Source organism: Muscardinus avellanarius (assembly GCF_963383645.1).
Source record: "Muscardinus avellanarius genome assembly, chromosome: 11".
NCBI lineage: Eukaryota > Metazoa > Chordata > Mammalia > Rodentia > Gliridae > Muscardinus > Muscardinus avellanarius.
In genome coordinates, this window is record NC_137797.1 from 97451542 (window position 1) to 97473972 (window position 22431).

At 38.8% G+C, this 22431-nt stretch overlaps 1 protein-coding gene across 2 annotated transcripts in view; it reads right to left on the minus strand.

The window, feature by feature from the left end:
- The window catches only part of FERRY3 (FERRY endosomal RAB5 effector complex subunit 3), a gene marked incomplete at both ends in the record, with an annotated part of 28896 nt that extends 9455 nt beyond the window's left edge, over nt 1-19441 (minus strand). Inside the window, 9 exons of one of the 2 annotated variants that reach the window (XM_080705746.1) lie at nt 2956-3030; nt 7046-7174; nt 8196-8393; nt 9051-9157; nt 10831-10952; nt 11278-11377; nt 14664-14845; nt 15758-15903; nt 19231-19441. In XM_080705746.1, coding sequence (XP_080561872.1) covers nt 2956-3030; nt 7046-7174; nt 8196-8393; nt 9051-9157; nt 10831-10952; nt 11278-11377; nt 14664-14845; nt 15758-15903; nt 19231-19408 — 1237 coding nt within the window. The remainder of the gene's footprint in view (nt 1-2955; nt 3031-7045; nt 7175-8195; nt 8394-9050; nt 9158-10830; nt 10953-11277; nt 11378-14663; nt 14846-15757; nt 15904-19230) is intronic. The other variant, XM_080705745.1, reaches the window with a different exon arrangement.
- Between the last annotated feature and the right edge of the window lie 2990 nt (nt 19442-22431).

Below are 22431 nucleotides of genomic sequence, written 5' to 3' on the forward strand. Positions count from 1 at the left end.
GAAGTGTCATCTCATCTCTATCCTTTTACCTTAACCCCCGGCCTCATAAATTCTGCTCCTTCTTGCCTCGGTCATAACCTGAGGGTTTTACTTTTAAACATGTAGAAGGTTTATATTTAAAAGTTCTTAAGCTGGGCGTGGTGGCGCACGCTTGTTATCCCAGTCCTTGAGAGGCTGAGACAGGAGGATCACAGGTTCATGACCAGCCTCAGCTATTTAGTGAGGCCCTTCACAACTCAGTGAGACCTTGTTTCAAAACAAAGAATAAAAATATAGGGCTGGGGTTGTAGGTAGAATGCCCCTGGGTTCTGTCCTCAGTACCACTAAATAAGTAAGTAAATAAATACATAAATAAATAAATGATTGTTCTTAATATATTCTGGCACTAGATTGAACATTCTTAGCTACCAATGTACATGAGCTGTACCCACATGTGCCTCTCACAAGACCCAGGCATAGATCTTCTTCTTTTTTCTTTTTTTAAAAAAACTTGAACAACCCCTTGGACAATTACACAGGAGTGGTATAGCCGGAATATGTTTTCTCTAATATGCCCAAACCAGGGAATATTAGGAATACCAGAGGTACTGCAGACAATGGAGGGGAAACCTCAGCAAAGCTAGAATGAAAGGAAAGGAGAGGAAGAAGGCTGAGGTTGATGCATGGAGGAGCCACATCCAGATATGTGTAAACTTAAGAGTAGAGCATGGCGAATCTGGACACTCATTGTCGGGAGGGGGGAAGGGGAAGCGGGCAGAGGGGGAGGATACCAAGCACAGTCTGAATGTATGCCATTTTTAATATGTTCCATGTAAAAATAAAAAATAAAAACTTGAGTAAGATAATTAGATAAACAGAAAAAGATTAAAGAAAAAAAGAGTGATAGAGATAGCAAAATAGACAAAGAAAAAGTAAGAAGGAAATTGTCTGGTGAGGAACAGTATAGTTATAATTTCTTAGGAAGGTAAAGAAAGGCACAGGCCACTGATCAGACCCTGGTGGATGTATGAGACCATTGCCTTTGGGGCCAATGAAGTGTCTGATGTCCTGAACTCCTACTGACAGTTCAGATGATGGACGTCACGGCACTGAAGACGGCCGCGGTCCAGCACTAGGTGGATGACTCTGTGGACAAGTCAGGTGCTCCTAATCCCCCCTGGCACTGCCTTGTCCGACCTTCAGTGACTCGCCAGTTTGGTCTCATTTTATCCATTAATAAAACGGGGGCCAGTCCTGGAGTTGGCAGCAGTAACAAAATTAATATAATAGAGAAAGGATTGGGTTGGATGGCGAGGAGATCTGGTTCTTAGTACTTACTAGGTGAATGATCTTGGGCAAATCAATTCAACTTATCTGTTACTCTGTATATAAAATGGGAAAAATAATGCCTCACTACTTAATGAGAATTCAATGACATATAAAACATAATGACTTCGATCATAATAAACTACTACTGACTTAAAAGTATGTAAAGTCTAAAATTTTTAAGTAATTTGTGATTTAGATCTTTCTTCATATCCTGAATACCTTGATTGTGCAGACATCCTTTAAATAAATAGAAATTAAGATATCTAACTGAATAATTGAATATTCCTTTCTAACTCAGACATATGACATATCCTCCTAATTTTAAAGTTATAATGACACTAATCTTTAGATTTTTTTGAAAAAAGAGTAAGAAAGAAAAATAATTATGCCAAAAAAACCCTAAATTAAAAAAAAAAAAAAAACTAGCCGGCTATGGTGGCACACACTTGTAATTCCAGTACTTAGGAGGCTGAGACAAGAGGACTGTAGGTTTGAGGCCAGTCTTAGCAATTTAGCAAGACTCTCAGCTACCTAGTGAGCCCCACTCTGTTTCAAAACACATGATTAAAAGGGGCTGGGAGTGTAGCTTGGAGATAGAATGCCCCTGAGTTCAACTCCCAGTACCACAGAAAAAAAAAAAAAAAGACATCAGTATCTCTGGAATAGCAGTAGGATTGAACCATTTTAAGAAAGCCACAGAATAGGAATGATTTAAATTATGGATCTATGTAGAGAAATTGGATAAATCATTCACTGAAGGTATTTTCAGATGGAGAGGAGAATGGTTTCCTGTTCCACAAAAGTAGAGGAAACAGAATGTGGCGATTCTAACGTTACCACCGAAGGCAGGCTATCTAAGAGTGGGAGGAAACTAGGAGGCGGAGGACCACAACCGACTGACTGGGCGTGACAAGGTGGATGCCAGCAATGGGTATGGTATTTGCTTAAATTAACACAATGTGATCTACATGGTAAGGACCTGAGGACTGATAGGTGAGGGGCTACTTTAAAGGAGAATAGGAAACTGTCAAGGGATGGCTACATCTGAAACTGTAAAATCGACCACTTAGTTCAAAAGACTGAACACTTGTAAAGTACACAAACGGGATGTCCTTGCTTCAGCGTGTCACACACACATGCTACTCAAGGTCGTCAGGGTGAATTCAGTCGGAAAGATAGTCTGTATTCCAGTTGTTAAAACATATCCGAGAATAATAAAAGAAATGGAAAAGAGAAAAAATATGGGAAAATGGAAATAAGATTCTAAGTCAGAGGACCCATGTTATTTCTACAAGTTCAACTACTTTCAATTCTTTGTACTATTCCTTATATTTCAGAGTCAGAATGATCTTCAGGTCCATTTTTTTGAGAAATTACGATACAACATTTCAGAGCAATTTGAACTAGCAAGTAACAACAATAAGACAGACAACTTTTTGAGCAATTTGTCTCTTATTGATATAAAAAAAATCATTACTGGTGTAAAAAATAAAAATGTACACTGGAGAATATATGTGAAAGTGTGTAATAGAGATGCAAAATATTTCAAAGCGATAAACTGCAAGTGTTTTATAATGTAAACCACAAAAATTTAAGCTTCAAATCTATGATTTTAATGTATATGACTAAAATAAAAACAGTACTTACCAGGTAAAATATTTAAATAATTTCTCTCAGTATTCTTACTCTTCTCATCAGTACCTCCATTTTGGTTTCCAGAATCTATTCATAAGAAAATGCAACATGAAAGACTGTAGCATGCAAAAGCACGTTATCACTATTATCTTCACAACAACCACAGTAAGAGCAAAAGGTTTTTAAGTGCATTGATGTGAGCTGGGTGTGTGAACGGGCGCATGCGTGTATTCCCAGTACTTGGGAGGCTGAGACAGGAGGAGCTCAGGTTCCTGGGCAACCTCAGCTACTTAGGCCTCTGCAACTTAGTGAGACCCTGTTTCAAAATAAAGAATAAAAAACTGGGCTAAGGGTGTAGCTAGGAGGTAGAATGCCCTGGGTTCAATCCCTAGTACTGCAAATAAAACAAAACAACCAAAAAAAGCTCTCTATGCACCAGGAATTCTACTGTGTGCTTTATAACAGTTACATGAATGGTCTCATTTAAGTCTTGCAAAACCCCTAGAACCAGAACCCTATGAGGTTGGTACCATCGGTATCTTCGTGTGTGTGTGTGTGTGTGTGTGTGTGTGTGTGTGTGTGTGTGTGTTGTGCGCACGCACGCGCTGAGGATTGAACTCAGTGCCTTATGAATGCTAAGCATGTGCTCTACCACTGAACTGTACCCTCAAGTCAATCTTCATTCTATGTAAAAGGAAACATACATAGATAGTTGAAGTAACTTCTAAGGACGCACAGATAAGAGGTGGAATCAGGTCTTGAACCCACACGCTCAGATTCTAAAGTCTAGAGTCTTAACCAAAGCAGATTCTCCAACGGTTTATTTTCATGTGGGAGGCTCAGGGCACTAAGTTAACTACACATAAAATAACTTCATTAGGGAGTTGTGATGTGGCCATCTTTATTTTTAGAATCTGAGTCACTGTTGTTGATATAACTTGTTCAGGACTACAAATAAATGGTTAGTAGTACCAGGAATCACTTTATACTCAGCTCATTCCTAAAGTTATTTTTTATCTGACACTATATACAATTAATGTCAAAGTTATATAATACTCTGTATCAAATGGAACTCTTTTCAGATATCCAACAGTTTTTCTGGCTTTATTTGAATGCTATAATATCTCTTAGAAAGAAAAATGCTGGTAAGTTGGAAACATTATGACTGAGTATTAAGGCTGAACACAAATTACATATATATTTTTAATAGAAGATACGTCTAAATTTTATCAAGTCAAATGCAAAATGATTACTAGTTCTCAAAGCAGTTATCTTTAGGAGGCTGTATAATCCCTAGAAATGATAAGGAATCTACCTGGGATGGCATTCTGCATTAGAACTTGAAATGAATAAACAGTAAATGCCAAAATATTAGGATTTTTCAAATGACCTGATGAAAGTAACTTAATATTTTTGTCTAGTGGCTACTTTGGTGAATTGATTTATGCTATCTTATCTTATAAACACATATACTTTCTGAATAAAAAAGAGAGGCACAGAGAGACAGATGGCTCTATGTAGCTAGAATCTATATTTAATGTAATATTATTTCTAATATGGAGCCATGCAATTGATGGGCTTTGAATAAGTGTCTGATCATAGCACAGATTGTAAGGACAACACATAAAGATTCTGTGTTCACATGAGATATGGACCAACAAAACCCCTGTAAGTAAATGAGAGAGGGCAACTCCCAGCCCATTCCCCATTCCAAGTTTCAGTGTCTTATTTAGCAATAGGAAGATGTTGGCTGTTTTTATTTTTAAAAATGTATATAACATGTGCATAAAATCTTTGGCTTGGTTTCAGGGACTATAAAAATACAGAGCTGGTAAAACCACAGTAAGAAAACCAATGGCATGCCTCCGAATAAACAAGTACTCGTGTATCAGGATGTAAACGTGCAGGACAAACACGCAGGCGTGCACAGCAGAGCCGGAGAAAGTGTTTTCGCAACACTCTTCCATAACATGCAGGCTCCTTTAGGAAGTTGGCTTTTATATAACCCTACTTGCTTCACTGACTCACTTAAACCACAAAGTAGTTGCTTGAACAAGAACAAAATAATACCCTGACACACACTCAGTGCGCCGACCGCGGGTGGTTTTAAGACTTCCTGTCATTTACTGCACTCCCTTTCACTCAGACTTAGAATCCTCCTCCTTTCCCACACCTGTCATGGTCTCAGTCGCCACGCTTTTAGTTACGGCTAAGAATAATAGCAAGATGCTTCTGATCATAAACACACCTTCCACATGGTCTTAAATGCCTAGTACTCCAATGGGTAGCTCCTAACTTTTGAAACCTTCATTTTCCAATTAAAAACACCTGGATTAACCTGTAATTTGAGCTACAGTTTTCTTTCTTTTCTCTATGTCTTCCCTTCACTCTTTTTCTATGTGTAGATAGAAAGCCTCTGAAGAAAGACATTATGAACTCTTGTTATAATTTCAAAAGCATTTTCCAGTATGGAGGCTCCTTAAAAATGAAAACAAAAAACAAAAAACAGGACTCTCAGATGATTCCAACCCCACTTTTGGGTATATATATCCAAAGGAAACGAAATCAGCATCTCAAATAAATATCTTCATTTAAGTATTCTTTTTCTAAGTCTGGAATGATGAGATCTCATGCCGTCTTGCGCTGTCACGCCCAGGACATGAACCATTTCTACACCCTCCATTTGCGCACTGTATGATACCTACCCGTCAGTCACTTAGTAGCCGTCTCAGTTACCAGACTATCATAATAACACGGTGCCGTGTTCAAGTAATCCTTATTTTACTTAATATCAGCCCCGAAGCATAAGAGCAGTGATGCTGGCAATTTGGATATCCCACCCACCAGAAGCCATAAAGTGCTTCCTATCGGTGAAAAGTGAAAGTCTATCACAGGTATGCATGCATGTGTAGAAAGAAATAAAGTATGCATAGAGCTCAGTGCAACCTGTGGTTTTAAGTACCCACGGGTGGTCTTGTATTATATCCCTGGTGATGAGGGGGGCTACTGTACTGTATAATCTCACTTATACGTGGCATCTAAAACAGCTGACCTCACAGAGAGTAGGAAGGATAGCTCATGCGAGGGATGGGGAAGGGAGAGCAGGGTGATGTTGGTCAAGGGGCACAAAGTTTCATTTATGCAGATGAATAAGTCTTGGAGATCTGATGTACAACAAAGTGATGTGCAATAAATCTGTGAAGAGGACGGACCTTAAGTGTTGTTACCACAAAACATATATTGGCAACCATCTTAGCTGATGAACATGTGACAGTGTAGAGTGATTTTTATATGTATTGTACATTAAAGAATTAAATTTTACACCTTGAATACATATTATCTTAATTATCAATGACTGTCTCAATACGTTTATAAAAAATTTCCAGAAAATTTCCTAAATGGTTGTAAAATGCTATATTGCGAATATAAAAATAGCAGTAATTTGAGGGCAAATCGAGTAACTCACTGACTTTATAGTACGTAAGCCAAGAACATATAAAAGTGTATTTTGTGCTTCCTTTAACTCTGTTTTCAGTGCTCTCTGTAGTAATAATTATGTGCATTTTATAGACAGAAAACTTGGATCAAAAGATAAACTTTCCACTAAGTGCCCATTTCAAGTATCACTATACTGCAAAAAGATTTAAAATCAATTTAACGAAGGATGTGTGTGTGTGTGTGTGTGTATGGTACTGGGGATGGAACCCAGGTGTATTCTACCTTGGAGCTACACCCCCAGCCCTATTTTTTATTCTTTATTTTGAAACAGGGTCTCACTGAGTTGCAGAGGCCTCACTAAGTAGCAGAGGCTGGCGGAGAACCGTGATCTTCCTGTCTCAGCCTCCCAAATGCTGGGATTACAAGTGTGCACCCCCACGCTGGGCTAACTAAGGATCTTGAGGAAAATTAACCAAAAAAAGAAAACTAAGAACAGAATTCAAGCTTTTGAAGATCTTCAATCTCATTCTCAATTTTTTTCCCCAGCTTCCACAATATCATTTTCCAAAGGGTTCCAAGGATCACTCATGTGCCATTAGAATGACTGGGGACAGTGAATACCGAAAATGAGTTTTAAGGATTTGAAGATTGGAGTTTTACTGACCATGTGCTTCTTTCAACTTGCTTCTGCGTTGGGTTCTAGCATAAAGCGCCACCTGCTGGACAACTTCTAGCTGCTCTTCAATGCGGGGAAAATGGAAGTCCGTGCATTCTTGGCAAATTGTGGCAAAATCTAAAGGGCCCAAAGCATTGACAAACTTCTAAATCTTAACTACCAGATCTTTCGTGTTTACTTACAGAAAACTAAAGTTAAGAGAAATAGAAAATTAAACTCCCAAGTATGATTTCTTGATTTTCAATATTAAGCCTTAAGTTAGGGCATAGTAATTTTGTTTTGATCAGAAACTTAACCTCTCAATCACTCGTAAGAGTAAACAATTGGTAGAAAAGGAAACTTTAATATAATTCAAAGCCTTCTCTAAAAAATAGATACATCACTAATAATTTCTCCTAAAATTTCTATAAAAGAAGTACTATGAAGAAGGTTCTTATATTTATAATGGGTAAAAATTTTATTCAGGCTTCCTCCAAAAATAGCTGCATGTTTCAATATATTTAATGTACTCAAAAATTTAGATAATCATAAAAGTGAGGTATACTAAGAGGAAAGGAAGAGTTTCACATTTAAGATACGGATTATTTAAAAAGAGATGAATGATCGAGAATTCACTGAATCAGGATCTGCTTCTACACTGAAAAATACATTTATATCTTGATTATCCTTTTTCACTCTTAATTTAATTTAATTTAATTTTATTTTTTTGGTGGTACTGGGGTTCCTGGAAGCCCTTCTACCTCCGGGCTATACTCGCAGACCTATTTTTACATTTTTATTTGGAAACAGGGTCTCCTAAGCCAGCGCACGCGGCTGGCTTCGAACCTGCGCAATCCTCCTGTCTCCGCCTCCCAAGCGCGGGGATTACAAGCGTGCGCCAACACGCCCGGCTCACTCTTAATTTTAGAAACGTATTATATACAATAAAATTTTAGGAAAAGTTAAATGTCCTGAAGCATTCTACCATGGCTAAAGTATGAAATAAGTCCAAAATGACTTCGGCCAAGTATGATTATTACTTTGTCTACTTGAATGTTGGGGTGATATACAAAGGTAGTTTTCCCATAATTTCTTTTGTTGTTGGAATGGTGTTACAAAGAGAAATTTCGTGAAATAAGCATGTCTAATGTCAACTTACCTCTCTTAATACCACTATATGAATTAATTCGGTTATCTACTAGTAAAACCAGGCCACAGAGAGATGTAGAATAAAGTGATAATGCTGTTTGGAGCCGATGGAGCTTCACGCCACTTCGATGATTTCTTTTATGTTTACAGAAGTCCAGCATATCTGCTCTCAACAATCTTAAGTTATGCATGGTCTTCAGCTGGGCTCCTGGGGGTAGGAAAGAGTCCCAGAAAGATCCTTAAGTAGCTACAAAAATCCTGAATAGCAGAATACAAATCTCTATTACAAGAATCCAGATAAGTCTGTGCTAAAAATAATAATTTAAAATGGGCAACTTCCCACTTTAATAATTTGTATGCTGGGGATTTAATAATTTAAGCTTTCTAGCTGGAAAAAATAATATACAAGCTAGAACAGAAAACTTATAGCCAACAAACTATAAGCTTCCTTGAAGTAAGGTGTAATTGGAATAACGATAACATGAATAAGCTGAGTGTGGTGACACACGCCTGTAATCTTAGTACTTGGGAGGCTGAGACAGAGGATCGCAGGTTCAAAGACAGCCTCAACAACCTAGCCTTCAGCAATTTTGTGAAACCCTGTTTGAAAATTTAAAAAAAATTAAAATGGGCCGGGGTGGGGTAGCTCAGAGGTTCAATGTTCCTAGATTCAATCCCTAGTAGCAAACACACACACACACACACACACACACACAAAAAAAAAAAAAAAAAAAAAAAACCCAAACAGAAAACAACAACAAAAATTCCCTATGTAACACTACATGCTAGGGATTTTTCTCTTACAATAGAAAAAAAGGTTCTGAAGTTACAATACATTATAATTGCAAAAAATTAATATACTTACCTAAGTGAATGGTAAAACTTTCTTCTAATTTTCTCTGTTCCTCATAAATCCTTCCAACTGCTTCCACGGATTCTCTGAATTGACTTGGCTGAACTTTAATTTCCTCACTGAAATTTGTAAAATTATTCAAATAATTTTATATTCAAAATATATTTGTCAAAAACTTTTCTTAGAGGAAATCAAACGTGAGAGAACTGGCAGCTCAAAACAGTGCCTGATTGATCATCAAACTCATCTTTAGCTGATCACAAATAAGACCAGAAACACAAACGGGTTCTAAAACTGCGCCTGTTCTTCCCTCACAGTAAGTATTGGAGGTTATTCTTTTCGTTCAGTACAATGTCAATAAAAAATTACACTTGTCATCCCAGCATTCGGGAGGCTGAGACCAGAGGATCGCGGTTCGCAGACAGCTTCAGCTACTTAGTGAGGCCCTCTGCAACTTAGGGAGACGCTGTTTCAAAATAAAGAATACAAAATAGGGCAGGGGGTGTGGCTCCTAGGTAGAATGCCCCTGGGTTCCATCCCAGACACGGAAAAAAAAAAAATACTTTAAGAAATTTCTTAGTGGTCTTGGATAATGATTAAATGAACTTATTAGCTTATTACTTTAAGATTAAATTATGCATATTTAAAGATCTATCCTACATCTTATACCAGGGCTAGCTCTAGGCAATATTAGAAAGCCTGTGAAATGCTAGCAATGAAAATTCAAAAGGCAGATAAGATAAATAATAAAAAAGATGAAGTTCATTTTAATGTGCATATATCCTCACTTTTTTAACCATTTCCTGTTATCTATCTATCTATCTATCTATCTATCTAATCTATCTATCGTGTGGTTCCAGGGACTAAACCCAGGGGCATTCTCCTTCTAAGCTCAGCCCTACTTTATTTTGCTATTTGAAATCAGCGTTTCCTCCAAGTACTGAGATTACAGGCATGTTACACCATGAAGAGCTTCCTGTTTTTATTTACCCTCTTCCCTCAAAACTTCTGCTTTTGCTCTGCTGTGCTCTTTCTACGTCTTTAAAGGGTTTCCAAAGAGAAACTATAATTGTACAACTATTCTATCTAAATTTCATGGATAAAAGTCTACACAAGTCATCCACTCTAGTGACTAAGATTTGGGTGCTAATCCCAACAGCCTCATTAGTCTCACTGAGAAATAAACTAAAAATTTAACAGCTTCTTAAAGGCCAAGTATGGGTTAGCCTGTCCTTTTAGAATGGTTAGGGGCCACAGGCTCGTTACTTGCAAACACTTTCCTATTGGCTTTCACCAAGTGCTTCTGAGAAAAGACTGGGAGAAAGAGACAAGCAAGCACTCTCAGGACACAAGCAGAAACGCAGAGAATGTCTACACCCAGGGCTCAAATATACGTGGCTCGCGCAAGATTGAGCCGAACGAAGATGACAGAACCGGACAACAGGTGGATGAAGCGAGCTGCTATTGGCCTCGCACGGAGCTAACCGTGGAGCTGACCTCCCTTCTCCCAGTCTGAGCAAACTGCATAAAATGCCTTTCCCCTTTCTCTAGCATTTGCATATTTCTCATGCAGGCAGGAGGGGGATCTACTATTTTAAACCAATCAGACACCACTCCCTGGGCCCCAATAATTCACATATAGTCGCTATACAAAAGGGATTAAAAGAAGCATAAAAATATCTTGACTTTCCACTGGTACCTTAAAAATACATGCAACTGACAAGCTTCAACTTTACAGTAAACAAACTAACGATGGATTTTTATACAAATAAGAACAGCAAACGGCGAATACCTGAGAGAGCTGTTGTTGGGGTTTTTTAGATCTTGGTACAGTTTTATCACCCATTCCTGATACTCTTGCTTCTGGATGGCTGTTGATTGTTTTAATTCATTTGACCATTTATTTTCTAAGTCCTAAAAGAGACAATGTGCTAACTGGTTATTTTTAATTAAAAAAAAATAAACAAGTAAAAGAAAATGCAACTACTTTTTTTTTTTTTTTTTTTGCAGGTCTGGAGATAGAACCCAGAGGCATTTGACCTCTGAGTTACACCCCCTGCCCTATTTTTTATTCTTTATTTTGAAACAGGGTCTCACTAAGTTGCGAAGGGCCTCACTAAGTAGCTGAGGCTGTCCGCGCGGTCCTCTGGTCTCAGCCTCCCGAATGCTGGGATTACAAGCGTGCGTCACCACGCCTGGCTTGCAACTACATCTTAAAAAGCCATTGTATTTCACTTACCTGCTGGGATTCAAAATGCTGAGCAGCCAGCGAATTTACATCTTGATCTGTCAGTGACTTTCCTAATTCCTGCATCACTTTTTCCATTTCAATACCCTGTCTAAACATAAGTTAGCAGATTAGATATACACATCAAACTTTCAAGATAGGTGACCATATCTGATTCACTGAAAAACTCCTACAAAGTGAAATAAACCTTGAATTTTATAGAAATATGTCGAGGAACGAGAACTATAATACCTGGAAACTGCTGGAAGCTGGGTGTGGTGGAGCTCACTCTGTGTTCTCAGTACTTGGGAGGCTGAGACAGGAGGATGGCAGGTTTGAAGCCAGCCTTGACAGCTCAGCATGGCCCTTCACGACTTAGTGAGACACTGTCTCCAAATAAATCAAATCAAGCTGGGGGGTTAGCTCCAAGATAGAATGCCTCTGGGTTTAATCCCCAGTGACACACACACACACACACACACACACACACACACACACACACACACACACTCCAAGTACACGGAATCCTTGGGAATGGAGATGTGCAAACAGTGATGATCATGTCATACTGGCATAATTTCTACAGCTCCTTCCTTCCTTCCTTCCTTCCTTCCTTCCTTCCTTCCTTTCTCTTCCTCTCTCTCTCCCTCCCTCTCTCTCTCTCTCTCTCTCTCTCTCTCTCTCTCTCTCTCTCTCTCTCTCTTTCTTTCTGCAGTACTGGGGATGAAACTCAGGGGCATGCTATCTCCTAGCTATACCCGAAGCCCTATTTCTTATTCTTTATTTTGTAACAGTGCCTCCCTAAGTTGCAGAAGGCCTCACTAGGTAGCTGAGGATGACTACAAACCCAGATCCTCCTGTCTCAGCCTCCCAGGTACTAGGATTACTAACGTGTGCCATCATGCCTGGCTACAGCTATTTTTTAATTTAAACTTAATGCATAAGCAAAAGTCAGAATCCAAGTGCTCTTTCAACTACCATGGCTAATGTTTCATTTGAAGTTTTTCTCAAAGAAAATACTCTGCAATTCCAGCTTAAGTAGATTTTCTAGTTAATTATATATAAACGGAAGTGATTTCAGCCTCTGATAGTTCATCTGTATTATATCTAAAAACTGCCAAGTAGGTTCTAAGATTCAAATTGTTAAGTTACAAAATTATCTTTAAATGAAAAATACAATCTGAAGATAAATTAGAGTCTAACCCGCACTTATCAAAAAATAAGAATGCAGAAATCAAGACTGGTTTTCTCTAAGGGAAAAACTAATTAATGATGTTAGAAGCAAGGATAGCTGTTATTTATGGCAGAATAAGAGTAGTGACCAGAGGGCATAGGGAGGCTTCTGCAGTGCTAGCAATGGCCTACTAAGTGACCTGGGTGACAGTTACATGGATGTGCTTACTTTGTGAAAATGTTTTGAGCTATACACCTATGGCTTGTTGCCTTCTCTATATTTTTGTAAATATGTTCATTAGAAAAATTCAAATTCAAATTATCTTCTAACTCAAATACATGTTAAAAGTTTGTTCTGAAATAATTTTCAAATAAGATAAGAATACAACGTACATATAAACTAAGAGTTTACTACCATTCTAGTTAATTTAAGTAAGTTGTTCTTTAAAGTAAATTTATACTTATTTATAACAAGAAATGATAATACTTATCTATGTGACAAATTAAACTCATTTATATAAGATAGCTATATGAAGTATATACTTACATTTCTATATATACCTTCTGGTATTAAATATTCAATAGAGTTTCATCTCTACTTAGTTCTAATGCAGACAGCCCTATTAACTTTTTAATAATTAACGTGGGTCAGGTGAAGATTATGCTTGCAAGTAAGATTTTTATTTAGAAATAGAAATAACTCCTAAATGTTTATAAATACAGATATAAATGTATATTCGTATTTTATATTACATGTGTTCCCTCTAGTGGATACAGTGTATCATTGCTATCTTGAATCTGATTTACTAAAAAAAAAAGCAAATTTTTTATAAGGGCAAAAAAATTAAAAAGACAACCTGCATTTGAGTTAGAAGATAATTTTTCAAAAACTACAGTTTTATTTTACCCTAAATGTGCCCTAAATGAAGTATCTAAAAACATAATGGTGTAATATACATTGTCTGTGATTAAGATCAAAGGACATTTTACTAGACTTTGGGTGAAATCCTAGCTCTTGATGAGCTCAGTCTATCAGATGTAACAACTCTGTAATCTTTCTATTATCTTAAAGGCATTCAGAGAAGAGAAGAGCATTATAACTGTACTGAGGGTATGCTGGGAAACTGTTCTCTTAAAAATATAAAATGGCATTAAAATGGAAGGGAAAGTAAGCAAATCTGTCAGTTCTGTTTATGAACAGGATAAACGACGTAGGCACCACCATTCTGGTGGCCTTGCAGAGGCACTCGTTGATTTTAACTTACCTATTCATGCTATTCACCTTCACAATAAATATACTTCACTAGGGGAAGACAGATTATTTTTTTCTTTTTAAGCCAACAGTTTGGAGATATGTAACATAAACTACAAAACTGTTCTGACAATAGATGCGTCCAAATATTACTTATTATGTTTAGAAAGAAAAACAAAAGGCCCATCAGGAAACGTGGCTAAAGAATACATCAAACAATAAGATAAAACAAACTCCTTCGAAAAACCCATACCACTGTAGCAAAAGTAGAAAGTTCCAGCAAAGGCAAGTAATTAGTAAGTTAATTCAGCTCCTCAAAAGGTGAAGGGTCATGTGGAGCAGAAATCTTATGGTTTAGGAAAAAAAGAAAAGTATAGACTCTTGATGCCCAAAAGACTGTATTGCGGGAGTTCTGTGGGTTCAGAGCCAGTCTCAGGTACTTAGTGAGACCCTCCAAAACTTGACTAGACTGTTTCAAAATAAACAATAAAAAACAGGGCTGGGGTATGTTGCTCAGAAGTATAATGGCCCTGGGTTCAAACCCTAGTTCTGCAACATAAATAAATAAATAAATAATCCAATTTGTCCATGGACACATTACTTGCTTATTTAAGCCAAATTATGAAAATAATAATAGTAGCATTATGTTGAAAATCAAAGGAGAGAGGTCATCCGAAGCACTCTGGAGAGTGCCTGGAGAAAAGCAAGCCTTCAACAGAGATAAGCAATTTTCTTGCTAAAAATAAGAAAATGCATCATTTGTTTAGGTAAATCACTTGAGAAGGTCTGTAAACCTACAAGGACACTCCCGGCTAAAATTACATATTTAAATATGCAAGAAAATCAGCTAATATTAAGGAATTGTTTCTATTTTATCTTGATACATTTTATAAAACTGAAAACAAGTTGTTCTTCAGGCCATCTTACTTGACAATGTCCCTTCAGTTAAGATCATGCATGAAGTGTGAAATACCTCTCTCTTAATTTTTTCAGCTCCACGTCTCGTTCACCAATCAGCTCTGAGATACTAACAAAGTAATTATGTTCCAGATTTAGGAGTGTTTCAGAAGCAGGAGAATGGATTAGATCGTGGTACACATCTGCAAAGTCTTCATCCCAGCTGGGCTCTTCAGGCCTGGCGTGCTCTAACGTGCTCTACGAGGAGAGACAAAGGCATCCCTCAATCATGACATGGTTCTTTTATTTAACACACTATTAGAAAAGTATGTGTACTATGATTCCATTTTTTAATGTCAGACAAGGACAGAAAGACCCTCTATTTAGACATGTGTGTAGATGTATAGGATTGTCTGAGGACAGAAAATAATCTAGAGAGATATAAACTAAGTTATTACTATGAGTTACTTAGGGTCAGGGATCAGATTCTAATGTGGAGAAGAGATAAAAGTACCCATGATAAAAAGTGAAAAGTATGCTATGATTTCATTTGTGGAAATCACACACACACACACACACACACACACACACACACACGGATAATCAACAAGATTTAGCATGTTTGTTGATTATCCTTGTGTGTGTGGTAGGTATTTTAGGACAATGGGATTTCTGATGATCTTTACTTTCTTAATATTTTAATATATCCTATAATATAATAATTTGCATGTACTAATTATATGATCAGAAAATTTCATTATTATAAATATACTCTAAAAAGAATTTATAGGTTGTATCTTTAGAAAATGAAGCTATCTATGTAGTCAACTGTGTCGCGATACATTAACCTTCAATACTCAATTCATGTATATCTATGGCAAGGTAAATGTGTACTTTTCTTTTCTTTTTTTTTTTTTTTTTTTTTGGTGGTACTGGGGTTCCTGGAAGCCGGGCTACACTCCCAGACCTATTTTTACATTTTTATTTGGAAACAGGGTCTCCTAAGCCAGCGCGGGTGGCTGGCTTTGAACCTGCGCGATCCTCCTGTCTCTGCCTCTCAAGTGCGGGATTACAAGCGTGCGCCACCACGCCCGGCCTACCTTTGCAATTTAAAAATCCTCATAAAGTCCTGAACAGCCTTGGAACACACAGTTTGACTGATTTTCTTACCTCGGCATAGGCTTTGGCCCACGCGCTTGCCAGCTGGTGCAAGTCCACTTCCCCTGACTTCACAGCTTCCAGCGATGCCTCGGCATCGACATCGTAGTCCCTGAGGGCTTCTTCCTCTATAAACTGACTCAGAGCTTCTTTTAAATCTGTAAGAGGGACGACAGGTGTGATCATCAGCAAAATCCAGACCCAACGAGGGAGTGTTTTACCTGGCTAAGCATTCCAGTGCAAAGCTTTATCTTATTAGGCTAATATCCTGGATAGAATCTTCGATTCAGATAAAATGGATTTAGCCTGCTGTGGTGGCACGCAGTTGCAACCCCAGCATTTGGGAGGCTGAGACAGAAGGATGGCGGTTCGAGGACAGCCTCAGCTACTTAGGGAGACCCTCTGCAACTCAGTGAGACCCTGTTTCAAAATAAAGACTAAAAGAATAGGGCTGGGGGTGTAGCTTGGAGGTAGAATGCCCCTGGGTTCCAGCCCCAGTACCGCAAACACATACACACACACACACACACACACACACACACACACACACACACTCAAACTCAAAATGAGTTTAGGGGGTTATTTAACTCAGCTCACAGCAATCACCTTACTTTATTACAGGTAATGGCATGGAGAAAGGTCAAAATTCTTTTTTTTTTTTTTTTTTGCAGTACTGAGGATGGAACCCAGGGGCATTGTACCTCCAAGCTACATGCCAGCTCTATTTTTTATTCTTTATTTGGAAACAGGTCTCGCTAAGTTGTGAAGGGCCTCCCTAAGTAGCTGAGGCTGGCTGTGAACTGCAATCCTCCTGTCTCAGCCTCCCAAGTACTGGAACTACAAATGTGTACCACCGCATCCCAGCTCAAAATTCTTAACTCTAAATATAACCCCAATACTCATTAAGTAATGTTAATGTTTTAAGCCTTTTCAGTTTAAAGCTGAATAGATGTATGCATAAAAAGAAAAATGTAGATTCTGAGAGACTGAAAGTTACCACATGTAAATGAAAAAGAGTTTCCAATATAACCTTGACAGGTGCACTGTTTCATATTTTGAATTTAAAAGAAAAAATGTATTAAGCTGGTTTAATTCAGATCATCTATGGTTTCAATTTTAGAGAAACCACTTAAGAGTCTGGCATAATGGGAAGAGAATTCAGGAGTCAGGACGCCTGAATTCTGGCCTTGCCTCTCACTCTGCCTGTGACTTGAAACCAGTGGCCACAGCCTGGAGTCTGCATCAGAATCCCCTGGAGGTCTTGCAGAGAGTGACTGCTTCAGTGCTGCACCCAGAGTGTCCTATTCAACAGGAGCAGAGTGGATCCTGAGAATTTATTCTCCTCTCCTTCCTTGGATTGAAGTGAGGACCATCCTATCACCAAACTATACCCCTAGACCCCTCTTTTTAAGTTTTGAGACAGGGTCCCATCAAGTTGTCCAAACTGGCTTCAAACTCGAGATCCTCCCGTCTCAGCTTCCCAAGTACTGGGATTGCAGGCACGCATCACCATCCACAAGAATTTACATTTTTTTTTCAGAACCGGGAATTGAACTCAGGGGTATTCTACCTCTAATCTACACCCCCAGCCCTATCTTATTTTTATTTTGAAACAGATCTCACTAAGTTGTGGAGGGCCTCAGTAAGTTGCTGAGCCTGGCCATGAACCTGCAATCCTCTGTCTCAGCCTCCCAAGTACTGGGATTACAAGCGTGCACCACCACATCTGGCTAAGAATTTATATTTCTAACAAGTTCCCACGTGATGCTCTTGCTGCTGATTAGGTATCACATTTTGAGAACTACTGCCTTAGGTAAATAATTAGCCTTTTAAAGTCAAATTTCCTTATTTATATGGTACGACCTTGCTAGAAAATTTCCAGGTTCTCGTACAATACTAGCATTCTATGAGCCAACATATTCTCATTTAAGATTTTTCCTAGTATATGAGATAGAACGTGTGCGTGCGTGTGTGTGTGTGTGTGTGTGTGTGTGTGTGTGTGTGTGTATGACTGAGTATTGAACCCAAGGGTGCTCAATCACTGAACAATATTCCCAGAACTTTTTTTTTTTTTTTGAGACAGTGTCTTGCTAAGTTGCTAAAACTGGTCTCAAACTGACAAACTTCCTGTCTCAGCCTCCCAAGTACTGGGATTACAGGCATATGCTACCATGCCTGGCAAAACACAAGCCTTTAAAAAACATAGATCACAGAGCCGGGTGTGGTGGCACGCTTGTAATCCCTGCGCTTGGGAGGTGGAGACAGGAGGATCGGGCAGGTTCGAAGCCAGCTACACAGGCTTAAGAGACCCTGTTTCCAAATAAAAAAAGCCTAAAATAGGTCTGGGAGTATAGCCCGGAGGTAGAAGGGCTTCCAAGAACCCCAGTACCACCACCAAAAAAAAAAAAAAACCCAAAAAAACCCAAAACAGATTACTTTATAAAACTAATTTATGTAAGTTAATATTAGTACTCCTTCTGTTTCATGACATCTAAGGAAATGATGACCAGATCACTAAAAGGCCAACCAATTTACCAGTATAACTATAATTATAATACCATAATTAGTGATAACTGAAATAATTTATGACTCTACTTAATTAAATCCCGAGGCTGAGATTTTATCCAGATCTTGTAGCATTTTTCACCATATAATTTAATTTTTATATTAAATTGCTTTATAAATACCTACAAATGTTATAAGTAAAAAAAAAATAAAACAAAGTTCTGGGGAGTCTTTTTTATTCTTGGGAGCAGTCAATTCTTATTTTATGTTTTTATTGCTTCTTAGGTTTATACTTTCTAATATAAAATTTTTGATGAAAGAGAAAATAGGAAAATAATAAAGTGAAATTACTTTTTTAAAAAAGCAGTCCTTTCCAGGCATCGTGGCACGTGCCTGTAATCTCAGTACTTGGAAAGCTGAGACGAGGATCGCAGGTTCGAGAACAGCCTCAGCAACATAGAGAGACTCTAAGCAACTTTACAGGACCTTGATTCAAAACAATAAGCCGGGCGTGGTGGCGCACGCTTGTCATCCCCGCGCTTGGGAGGCGGAGACAGGAGGATCGCGCAGGTTCGAAGCCAGCCTCAGCTACTTAGTGAGGCTTTCAGCAACTTAGTGAGACCCTGTTTCCAAATGAAATATAAATAGGTCTGAAAGGATAGCCGGGAGGTAGAAAACCCCTGGGTTCCACTCCTTGTACCACAAAAAAAAAAAAAAAAAAAAAAAAAAAAAAATTTGCTGGGCATGGTGGCTGGCGCACGCTTGTAATCCCCGCGCTTGGGAGGCGGAGACAGGAGGATCGCGCAGGTTCGAAGCCAGCTGCGCTGCCGTAAGAGACCCTGTTTCCAAAATAAATAAATAAATAAATAAATAAATAAATAAATAAATAAATAAATAAAGGGCTGGAGGTGTCAGAAGTGGAATGCCCCTGGGTTCGACCCCCAGTACCACACAAGAGTCCAAACCAAAGCAGTCCTTACCATTTTCTATGAAGCATGGTAAACCGTGCAGCTGCATGAGACGTCCATGCAAATGACTGGCATTCTCCTGAACAGGAAACTGGAGGGGCACTCTTAGTTCCAAACACTCACTCCCTACTTTGAATTTATATACAAATTCCCTTTCTTTGTTGTAGAATCTTTCTCTGCTTTTCTTCATATTTTTTGAGTTGATTTCTGTAGAAGAACCCAACAAAAATTAGTATGGCATAAAACTGCGATGCTTCGTCATCGCTGCACCACCTCTGAAAAAACACTCCACCGCCCAAGAGACTTCATCTGTGTGGCTCTGAGCCAACTCTTCCAGGTTTCTCCAAGTCTTTATCCCTGTACGTTTTTCATCATGATTAAAATACAGTGCTTCTTTTTTAAAAATATAAGCGCTGTTTCTTTTAAACTTCACTTAGGGAAAATGTTATGCTCAAAAAATATTTTGTCATCGGGCAGGGTTCTCAATATTAGGGAAGGAACAGGAAAGATGAGCAGGGAAGCGTCTCAGGAAGAGATACGCAGGTGGGCAGATACAGAGCTTACAAAACAATTAGTGAAAACAAAACAAAACAAAAAATCAAGGACCAAGTAGTGATTCTGGAGATCTTACAGGTTGTAGTCAGGAGAGCTGATAGGAAAAGGGTAAGAAAGTGTCAGAAAGATCTCCATGTGGGAAGAAGATATGTAGAAAATAGCAAGTACAGGATGTCCACCAGTACTTTTGTTCGGCAAACTGAACAAAATTCAGAAGGAAGAAACTCTAGTTAAAGGGAGTTAAGCATCATCATCAGTTAAAAATTGACTGATAAACTGGGCATGGTAGTGCACGCGTGTAATCCCAGTACTTGGGAGGCTGAAACAGGAGGATCACAGGTTCGAGGACAGCCTCAGCAAGTAGTGAGACTCTCATCAACCTAGTGAGACCTTGGTTCAAAATGAAAATAAAATAGGGCCGGGCGTGGTGGCGCACGCTTGTTATCCCAGCATTCGGGAGGCTGAGACCAAAGGATCACAGTTCACAGACAGCCTGAGCTACTTAGTGAGGCTCTCCGCAACTTAGTGAGACCCTGCTTTAAAATAAAGAATAAAAAATACGGCAGGGGGTGAAGCTCGGAGGTCAAATGACCCTGGGTCCCATCTCCAGACCTGTAAATAAATAAAAAGGGAGAAGGAGCTGGGCATGGTAGTGCACACTTGTAATCCCAGTACTTGGGAGGCTGAAACAGGAGGATCTGGGTTCACAGTCAGCCTCAGCTACTTAGTGAGGCTCTCCACAACTTAGTGAGACACCATTTCAAAATAAAGAATAAAAAATAGGGCAGGGGGTATATCTTGGAGGTCGAATGCCTCTGGGTTCCATTCCCAGACCCGCAATAAAATAAAATAAAATAAAATAAAATAGGGCCAGGGGTGTAGCTTGCAGGCACACTCTCAAGGTTCAAAACTCAGTGCCACAAAATTATTTATTTATTAGCCCTCAACTTCACTCCCAGTCACTAGCTTTCCTTAGTTAAATCAGTTCTCACACCATTGTCTACACTGAAGTCATAGTAATCTGCCTTTAAAAAGGGAATCTGCTCATCTATTCATGTTGGTCGTGTGTTTAAAATCTTTCCGTGACAGTCCATTTCCCTCAGGATAATATTCAAACGCCTTAGCCCAGTTTACAACTCCTGACTCATTCTCTGAGTTGTACCTATACTCCTCCTCATGAACACACAACATTAGAAATTTTAGTGTCCAGCCATACTGAACTTCTGTCAGTACCAAACTTCTCTTTCTACTCTAAAGCTTTCCACATGCCTTCTCCTTCCCTGGGGCACTCCTACTGGCCTTAGAAGTTTTGGATCAGCATCTCATTACTCATTCTTCAGGTCTCAGCTTAGATAGCCTCCAGGAGGCATGTGTCAACTCCTTAAAAGTATACCGCGTCCTTAACACGGGTTCTCATGTTACTAGTTTGTATTCCTATGAATCGTGGTGCAATCATGCTCTATTTCCTACTCTTACTAGTTTACTTTAAGTGGGAGGAATTCTGTCTTATTATATTCCACGTGCCAAACAGGATGCTGGGAACAGAATGACAAGAGCTAATAAGTAGCTGTTGAATTGCCCGGTGCTTTTATTTTATGATGGCCACCGGCAAAAGAAAAAAAGACAACAACTCCTCATACTGTGCTTTCTTTCTTTCTTTCTTTCTTTCTTTCTTTCTTTCTTTCTTTCTTTATTAATTAATTTATTTATTTTTGCAGTACTGGGGGTGAAACCCAGGGGTATTCTACCTCCAAGCTACACCTCCAGCCCTATTTTTTATTTTTTTATTTTTTATTTTTTTGGTGGTACTGGGGATGGAACCCAGAGGCCCTCTACCTCTGGGCTACACTCCCAGACCTATTTTATATTTTATTTGGAGACAGGTCTCTTAAGCCAGCTGAGGCTGGCTTCGAACCTGCATGATCCTCCTGTCTCAGCCTCCCAAGCGCAGGGATTACAAGCATGCGCCATCATGCCTGGCTTAGCCCTATTTTTTAAATCTTTATTTTGAAACAGGGTCTCACTGAGTTGCAAAGGGCCTCATTAAGTAGCTGAGGCTGGCTGCGAATCCAGATCCTCCTGTCTCAGCCTCCCAGATGCTGGGATTACAAGTATGCACCACCACACTCAGCTTATATTGTGCTTTAAAAAGAGGTCACCTGACTGAATGCAGAAGAATGATTACCAGGGACTAGAAAGTTAGTAGGGAGTGGGGGGCAGAAAGGGGGCTGAATATGATCAACTTCTGCTGTATGTACACATGGGAATATCGTAGTAAATCCCATTCATGTACACAATTGATATGTATTAATAAAAAAGAGGTCACCTGAAATATTAAAATAACTCATAGAATTTTTTTGGAGGGAGGCTGATGACTTGAATTATTCTCAACATGTTTGTAGGCTGTGTGCAAAAATTCGAGTCTATTTCATCCTAATGCAAAGATGCTTATGTATTACTTACGGAACTAGATGAGTAGGTAAATAAATGAAAATGTGTATAACAGTGTTAGGAAACTGGCAGTAACTACGCAAACTACAGAAAGGTCTGTTCTATAATGCAACAAGTCTGTTCCTAAGTATATATCCAAACACACACACACACGTAACTACCAAAACTACAAAAGGTATGTTCTACGATATCTCTCTCTCTCTCTCT